This window comes from Paramisgurnus dabryanus, chromosome 2, assembly GCF_030506205.2.
Source record: "Paramisgurnus dabryanus chromosome 2, PD_genome_1.1, whole genome shotgun sequence".
NCBI lineage: Eukaryota > Metazoa > Chordata > Actinopteri > Cypriniformes > Cobitidae > Paramisgurnus > Paramisgurnus dabryanus.
This window is the reverse complement of record NC_133338.1, coordinates 59,055,128-59,064,684: the sequence shown is the minus strand read 5'-3', so window position 1 is coordinate 59,064,684 and position 9,557 is coordinate 59,055,128. Positions and strand designations below refer to the sequence as shown.

The 9,557-nt window shown below is 34.9% G+C and overlaps 1 protein-coding gene across 1 annotated transcript in view; it reads left to right on the top strand.

The window, feature by feature from the left end:
• The first annotated feature begins 1,643 nt into the window (after positions 1-1,643).
• The window catches only part of LOC141281575 (uncharacterized), a 31,578-nt gene continuing 23,664 nt past the window's right edge, over positions 1,644-9,557 (top strand). Inside the window, exons 1-3 of the mRNA XM_073813455.1 lie at positions 1,644-1,730; positions 1,827-1,940; positions 2,030-2,087. Of these exons, the coding sequence (XP_073669556.1) occupies positions 1,644-1,730; positions 1,827-1,940; positions 2,030-2,087 (259 nt within the window). The remainder of the gene's footprint in view (positions 1,731-1,826; positions 1,941-2,029; positions 2,088-9,557) is intronic.

The window sequence follows — 9,557 nt, the reverse complement described above, 5'->3', positions numbered from 1 at the left end:
AAAGATGTTATCACTGCCTTACCAACTGGATCCAGCAAAAGTCTGATATAGCTCTGCATACGTCATCTCCTTCATCACTGTGATTTGTTTTAGGTCTATCCAATTGGACACAGAAGCATTTGAGAGACATCCGTTGGTGACACCCCTTTAGAAATGATTTGTCTATGAAGCTTTACCAGACCATAACTCAGTACTACTGGTTTTAACCAGGCTATACACTTCCCTTTGTGCCTCGAAGGACGAACCTTTGAACAGTTTTGTTTCCAAGATCCCCTTAATTCAAGGGCCTGATCCTTTTGGTGGTTTTTTTGTATAGATTATGTTTATTGGTTGGGAATGTTGTGTGATTTAAAGTATTCTTTTTTTTTACTGTGAATTAAGTGTTTATTATTTTCCTTATGAACCCATGTAGCTATATGAATAAGTTGTCTTTTTGCTTCCTCTCCAGAAACTGTGGTGTCCAGTGAATCATGTGTGTGTGTGTGTGTGTGTGTGTGTGTGTGTGTGTGTGTGTGTGTGTGGGTAAGCTCACCCCCTCTTTTACTGCTTGATGGCGGTTTATTCTGTGTGCAGTGTCACATTCGAGGTTTCGGTAAAGGGTGAATACACGTGTTTGCTGTGTGTATTTAAAGCATAAGAGAACTGTGCACCAGTCCTGGAGACGAGGTAAGGTGTGTGTGTGTGTGTGTGTGTGTGTGTGTGTGTGTGTGTGTGTGTTGTGTGTAGTAAAAGTGTTTGTTTACATAATATGTGTGTCACGGTTAGTCCGTGTCATGTTTTGTGTCTGTTCTAATTATTATCACCTGGACATTCATTAATTAATCACCTGATTCATTCCACCTGTTTGTCATTCAGTCTGTGTGTATTTATACCTGTGTTTGTGCCATACTCACTGCCGGATCATTGTCGTTTCTACCATGTCTGTTCCAGTTAAAGTTTATCGGTTCCTGTGTTTTACGTACCTGCCATTTTGATTCTCGTGTTTTATTTCTGGTTTATTTATTAAATGTTATTTATTCACACAAACTCTGCACTTGCGTCCTCACTTCCTCACTCCTGCATCCCAGTCATGACAATATGTGGGTGTACTGTGTATAAAAATTACACATGCATGTATATAATTAAGAAACATTTGCATGTGTATATACATGTTTATATTTATTTATAATCTATATTATAAACTCAGCAAAAAAAGAAACGTCCTCTGACTTTCAACTGTTTTTACTTTCAGTAAACTTAATGTGTGTAAATATTTGTATGAACACTAAAAGAGTCAACACCATAAGACATAAACTAAAAATGTTTCACAGACATGTGACTAACAGAAATAAAATAATGTGTCCCTGAATGAAGGGAGGCTCAAAATCAAAAGTAACAGTCAGTATCTGGTGTGGCTTGAAGTACTGCAGTGCATCTCCTTCTCATGGACTGGATCAGATTTGTCTGTTCTTGTTGTGAGATGTTACCCCACTCGTCCACCAAGACCCTTGCAAGTTCTTGGACATTTCTGGGGGGAATGGCCCTAGCCCTCACCCTGCGATCCAACAGGTCCCAGACTTGCTCAATGGGATTCAATGAGATCCGGGCCATGGCAGAACACTGACATTGCTGTCATGCAGAAACTCACGCACAGAACGAGCAGTATGGTTGGTGGCATTGTCCTGCTGGAGGATCATTTCCAGATGAGCATGCATAAAGGGTACCACATGAAGGAGGAGGATGTCTTACCTGTACCACAAGGTACGCAAGACAAAACCATAACTCATCAGTGAAGAGCACTTTTTCCACTCCTGTCTGGTCCAGTGAAGGTGGGTTTGTGCTCATAGGCGGCGTTGTTGCTGGTGATGTCTGGTAAGGACCTGCCTTACAACAGGCCTACAAGCCCTCAGTCCAGACTCTCTCAGCCTCTTGTGGACAGTCTGAGCACTGATGGAGGAATTGTGTGTTCCTGCCATGAATCAGGCAGTTTTTGTGGCCATCCTGTACCTGTCACGAAGGTGTGATATTCGGATGTACCGATCCTCTGCAGGTGTTGTTACAGGTGGTCTTCCACTGCGAGGATGATCAGCTGTCCTTCCTGTCTCCCTGTAGCGTTGTCTTAGGCGTCTCACAGTGTGGACATGGCCATTTATTGCCCTAGCCACATCAGCAGTCCCCATGCCTCCCTGCAGCATGCCTAATGCACGTTCATGAAGATGAACAGGGACCCTGGGCATCTTTTATGGTTGTTTTTCACAGTCGGTAGACAAGTCTCTTTAGTGTCCTGCGTTTTTAGAACTGTGACCTGAAATGCCTAGTCCCTGTAAGCTGTTAAGGTCTTAATGACCATTCCACAGGTGCATGTTAATTTAATGATTATGGTTAATTGAACATGCATGGAAAACAATGTTTTAACCCTTTACAATGAAGATCTGTAAAGTTATTTGGATTTCTACAACATTATTGATGAAATACACAGTACTGAAAAAGGGACGTTTCTTTTTTTGCTGAGTTTATATAAATATTTATTATATAAATATATTGTTTTTCTTAAAATCATACATTTATGTGTGAATGCATACCTTGATGCTAGGGGTCAAACAACTAAAAATCAAGTCAGGAGACTCTCAAATCACAGGAAAAACCTAATGAACACAATAACAAGAATACAGGGGAGAACACAACTAAATAAACATATGAACTAACACAACACGGTGAACCAAAGCAATAAAGAACAAAAACAAAATACAGGTAACATGATACCAAAGGAATAACAAGACATAATCAAAACCCAGGAAAAATAAATAACTAAACTATAAAACAAAGACAAAGCATACACAAATAAAATGAAAAAACAAACACACAGACAAACCCTGACACCCTTTCATGTGGTAAATATATTATTCAATTCAATTATGACTTTTGGCTTTTTTAATCAAGTTGAAATGATTATCTCTTAACCGAGGACAGCTGATTTGGTAGGCAATGGGCCAGCATATAATCATTACATTAATAAAAAATAAAAATAAACATATGAAAGAACCTTACATATGTGCAAAGGATGATAACATTGATTCTTTTTATTCATGAAAATGTTTTTAATTTCCAACAGAATTAGCACTTTTCTTAGTGGGACATGTTTTTGCCAAAGTTTCAAGAATCAGTGAACAGTATTAACAGTAATAACTTGAATCCACATGTATGAAATGAACTACAAGGTGTACTACATAAGAAATCCATACCATCTCTTGATTCAGTAAGAAACTTTTATGGAACAGTGTACATGTTTTAATAACTGATTAGGATTATAGAGTGGAATTATTACATATTTTGTATTGGTCAAAGTGTTGTTTTTGTATTTTGTATTGTATTATGTCCTGCATTTTTGTCTTGTGCTGCCTATCTTGACCAGGACTCTTTGGTAGAAGAGATATTGTATCTCAATGGGAACTTCCTAAAAAAAATAAAAAACCTTTTCTTAAACACATGTTTAAACATCAGCTGAAGAGCACATTGAACTTTTACTCTACTGTCATGAAATACCATCATCACCTCAGTGAGCTCAGGAATGCTGAATGCAAATTTCCCTTATAGGCAAATGGGGGTTGTGACGCAGAAATACATTCCTAAATTTTCAAACTTACACAAACCACTCAAAATAAAAACATCTGTTTTTGATTGTGAAAAAGACGCAATGTCAACAGGAGGTGAACTAACCCTAATAATGGGGATGATAATGACATGCTTCAGTGTGTCTTACGGTGATTATGCTTAATAAACTGATAACACATGGGGTCATGTAAACACGTAAAAGGTTTTTTTTTTTTTATCGGGGAAAGCCCATAAACGGCATAAGCAAAAACCGATCCGCACAGGTTGTTTTGGCTCATTATGCCGATTTCGCGTGGCATGTAACCACTTAACCGGCTTTCTCATGGTTTCATTCATGTGTCTCCATGTGTGAAAGATAAACGTCACACGCGGAAGTAAGCGCCAAGTAACGCATAAAAGTCTCTGCTCAACTAAAGCAGTTGGCAGAGAAACTGCGAAACTAAAAGCTGATGTTATATTTACAGGTTCTGCAGACATGAGAAGAGATAAAACAATATAGCTTAAGACAGATATGCTGTTGGCTTTTTAAACGACTATATGTATTGTAGGCGATGATGTCACTACCTGCGAGAAACCTGACAAATCTCCAAGTCCCATGTAAACGCAGTTGTCTGCATAGCTAGTTTATTGATGTGCATGTAAAGGCATGAAAACAGTTTTCTATAATATGCAGATTTTTTATAGTTATCCGCTTATTCTGTGCATGTAAACGCACTCAATGTCTGTATTCAAACAGGTTTACAGATCATTCCCACACACAACCTCAGGTCCCTGTCAAGACCGATCAGCTTATGCTGCATTATCTTATAGAGATATTTTGAAAATCATTTATATAGAAACAGAAACGTACCGTAAACAGATGGGAGGAAAAAGAGAGAGAAACATCAATCGAAACACACGTACAGTAACTAAGCAGTTCATACAAACAAACAAATTGGTTTTGATAATAGATTCAATATATTTTTGTCTTAAACTTTCACAATAATTTGTACCAAAGATTTGTTAGATCTACTATCATATTTTATTTGAATAATTATGGTTCTGTTTCACATTCTGCATTTACGTTCATAGTGATGGTCTGCTGACCTGGTATTAAAATGAATGTGTTAATGAATGAATTAAAATGGTATCTTTATTTGTCTGTATGTCAACATCTTTTTTTTTATTGGCTGACAATATTTAACTTTTCTAGAACAGAGATGATTGTAATGTAGGTAAGTACATAATGCAAGGAAAAGATTTTACATTGGCCTAACTATAGAGCACCTACTTGTCTAACAAGTCAAACCACAGAAAGACAATAAATATTGAAAAGATAACACAGCTAATATAGGAATGTGCTGTCAAAATCACACGCTTCAGGGTAAAGTGTGATCATGCGTATATGACAGGACTCAGATAAGGTTCAAAATCAAATCATTTCTACAGAAAAGTCGAAATACGATCAGCATGAACTTGATTCCTTTACAAGTGAATTTTTCTGCATTATATTTATATTGTATATGCACATTAAAAATCTGACTTTTTTAATGTACAAACCCATGAATAGTTGTTCACGACCCATTTCATTTAACATCACAGTTTCATATAAACGTATGCAACGACTCTGGATTTTCTTTTATATCATATCTTATGAGTATGTGGTTTGTGTAAAAGCCCTATAATTAATGAATTTTGGGCATGACAAGATTAGAAAAGGTTTAAATGTTTGTTTGTTTATTTCCTCAGGTTTTTTATTGTTTAGATGGCAACTTCCTGATCAATAAGATATAAAATCTCTGGTCATGTGTCTGGAATTGATAATCTCCAATAAACGCAGTCAGCTGAAATAGGAATGAATGAATTCCCGCAGTGCAATGTATTTAGTTTGGTATCAACATAGTCAGATTTATTTATTGGTTTTTACTTTGCATGAAATTAGGCTGTATTGTGTAGGGTATTCAATCAGGTTAAGTGTGTTCCTTCTAAACTGCATGTTCATCAAGTCAAACATTGGTATGTTACCATACCACTTGTCAAGCTGATGATCCAATAATAATTTTGGGGCTTTTCATGACCTCTGAATTCAAAGCATGAATAAGTGACATGTCACATGACTCCTAAACAGACCTGATAAATAAAGCTGAATGTGAGTAGTGCATAACTTAAAGTTTTGGGACTTAACCTGCCCAGCAAAGCCTGCGCAGCATCTGAAAAAAGGGACTTAAACACAGAGAACAGGTAAGTTTACAAGCTAATGTTTCATTATTTCTTTTCATACTTCATGATAATTCAAGTTAAAAATGCTACTTAAATTGTGGACAAAATAAAAGGCAGATTCAGCATTAAGTGATCAATTGTAAATTTTCTTCTGCAAGGAAAAATGTGATTGTTAAATGTAACAGTGATTCTTGGGAATTTGGATAAAACAGGTTTACATTTTGAAAAAAATAAATAATTAAATAACAAAATCTGAAGGTATATCATTATAGACCAAGGTCTTGGCTGTTCAGCAATTTACTGGTGCAACCTCCCCTGTTCGTATATATATTTTTTTTTCATAAAATAGGCATTTTTCCAGTTATTACTCATACAACATTTACTTTAAGCCTAAATAGAAAAAGTAATGATTTTTTTATTTAATAAACATATTTTTGTATTAATAGAGACTATTAATTTAATAACTCAACAGCACTGAAGAAACATATTGTAAGCATATTAATTTAAAATAAATAAAAATCCGTCTGACGGTGGTGACACTAATCTGACGGTGGTGACATTGGCCTCATTATTCCAAAATGTATACCACTAAAGTCAATGGCTTCTTGCTAGTTGTTCACAATATCCATCTTGTTTCCTCTCTGTTGCTAGCTACTTCAGACCTCTTTTTAAAAATTACACATTTTTTTCATAATCCAATCTAATATAATTTTTACAAAGATGAGAGTGTTGACACGTTATGGTTGTCACAGTAACAGTGTCCAAAAATATGAACAAGTTTAAGAGAAAATAGCAAACATACAGGAGCTTGAGTGATCTTGAAGCATGCAGTAGAGCTGAAGGTTTGAAAATGGGGTCTTCAGGAATGCAGTTGACCCTGTAGTTGTCTGATTTTATTGCTTTTTATAAATATCTGACGGTGGTGACATATATGTGGGACACATTTTTACCGATCACAAAATAATAGTAAATATTGTTCAAAACTCACTGTTTGAAGTTTTTAATACATATTACAATGTACTCTTTCATGTGATAAATATATTATTTAATTCAATTATTACTTTTGGCTTTTTTAATCAAGTTGAAATGATTATCTCTTAAACGAGGACAGCTGATTTTGTAGGCAATGGGCCAGCATATAATCATTAAATTAATAAAATATAAAAATAAACCTATAAATGAACCTTACATATGTGCAAAGGACCCCCTGATTATAACATTGATTTTTTATCTTTATGAAAATGTTATTAATTTCCAACAGAATTAGCACTTTTCTTAGTGGGACATGTTTTTGCCAAAGTTTCAAGAATCAGTGAAAAAGATGTCAGCAATGTTAATGGCTTATCAATACATATATTTCTGGTTTGCTCCGTTAGATGCTGTAATTAAATTTAACTCATTGTTGATTGGATGATGTACTTTTCCAATGGCTTTTTGTTGTATATGCACATACTGTTGAAACTTCCCAATCCTTGATGCTATGGAGTAGGAGAGGTTTTTAAACAATCTTTGGGATGATTTGGACCTATACCTTTTCTCAAATTTGTTATAATTTTTTCCTTAAAGTTGCTGTCAAGGGAACAGAATTAAAATTTCTCAAAAAAAAAAAAAAATTCTCAAAAAAAAAAAAAAACTCTTGTAAAAAACATTTTAAGGTTAGGATAATCTTATGGTTGTCTTAAATTGTAATACTTTTATAAATTTATTTGGTTGTATTTTTATACATGCATTGTGTAGTCAGAAATTGACCATTTACTTTCCAAAGATCAATGTAGTATTATGGAATTTAACATTGAAATAATAATGATCAAGTGCATTTGGCTTACTTTAGTAATATTTACTCTTCATAATTATGGAAAGCGTAGTTCTTTTTACATTTATTTTGGTTCAATAATATATAGAGGGGGTCACAGGTATTATGATGTTGTAATACAAAAACCCATCTCTAGACCTATAGAGTTTGCGTAACATGGATCCTGTTTAACCTGTTTAACTGCACAATAATGAGAATGCATGAAAAAATGCAGTTTGGTGTGTTTTTCATTCAGTGATTTGGTATAGAGTCAGTCATGAAATCTTGTGCAATAATATCATTATCCAGCACACTATACTATAAACAGTTATGCACAGTCTGCATGAATGCCAAGCTACGTGAAATGAAATAAACATTAATACAAAATAAATGGAAGATTTTGGGAGACTGTGTTACTCAGTTTATTGACAACAAGTTAATATACAGTGCATTCAGAAAGTATTTAGACCCTCTTGGTATGTTACAGTCTGATACTACAATTGTTTATATTCATTATTTTCATCTACATTTCATAATGACAAAATGAAAACAGAATTTTAGAAATGACTGTAAACATATTAAAATATCACATTTACATAAGTATTTACACCCATTACAACCACAATTAAAGGTCCCATATTTCAAGGTTTTTTTAGAGTTTTATTTTAGGTTATGATGTCCTTAAGAATATATATTTGCAGTTTAAGTGCCAAAAACAATCTCTATATATTTTTACAACTCCTCTTTCAAGAGCTTTGCTAAGAACAGGTTGTTTTGGCCTGTAATAAGTAATATTCATGAGCCTCTCTTCTGATAGGCCTGTTGTTTTATGAGTAAAATACGAAGTTGAAATAATGTTACCCATGGAAGTACATTAGGGTTAGTTTATGTACACTAAATGTTAGCTTAGTAAACCAACAGACACAGAGACTAAGAGATTTTAACCTTACTGTTGCGGTGTCTGACAATCAGTCACTCACAGAGGTTGTGGGCAAATGCTGCTTGGTAAATGGTAAATGGACTGCATTTATATAGCGCTTTTAACAGACCCATGGCCATCCAAAGCGGTTTACAATTAGCCTCACATTCACCCATTCACTCACACATTTATACACCGACGGCGGTGTCAGCCATGAAATGCTGCTTGACTCGTGCACCAATAACAATGTCCATATCTTGACACTCATGTTTTATATTTTGTTTATTCACATATGGTTTAAATATTTAAAAGGGTTTACGAAGTCCCACAATTATACAGCTCTTACATATGGCTTTCCAATGCCATTCCAATTAATTTTCAATACGATGGGCCAATCTCAGAGTCGAAACTGGTATGCTCATTACCCGCACTTGTGCAGCATTTCTGCCTTATCTATTTTATACATTTCCCAATCTCGATACTCCACCTAGTGTACAAAATAAAAATAACACCATATATGGCTCTTTCACTTACCATATTCAACTCAATAAACAAACAGACACAAACAGGGCCGGTGTCTGTAACTTAAAAAAACCCCTCTGATTTCCAACAAATACTATATCAAAACCAGTTGCTACCAAAGCCTTTAAAGTTACAAAACAACAAGTAAGCATCTAGTTAGCAACACATTAGCATCACGTTAACGTTGCATAACTGCTTACAATATATAATTTCAGTTTAAGCTGGCTCCATAATGTAACTTAAAAGTAAGGAGTGCATGATACATTGCATTACAGTGCAATTTATTGTGCATCCCTACTTAAAATGTGTTTACTTACGGGTTGTGTATTTGAGGTCAGACCCAAAAAAGTAAGAATTGCAACATCCTTGATCTTGGAGAAACCAGCATTGAACTGCCACACTGAAGCAGTCACTTCTGAAATGTTTAGGACAGACGGTTAAAGTCAAACTAATTGTTGAGGAATTTCTGAATAAATGAACATTAGCCATTGTTCTCGTATGTTAATGTTTTTCAGAAGCCTGTGCAATGATTTA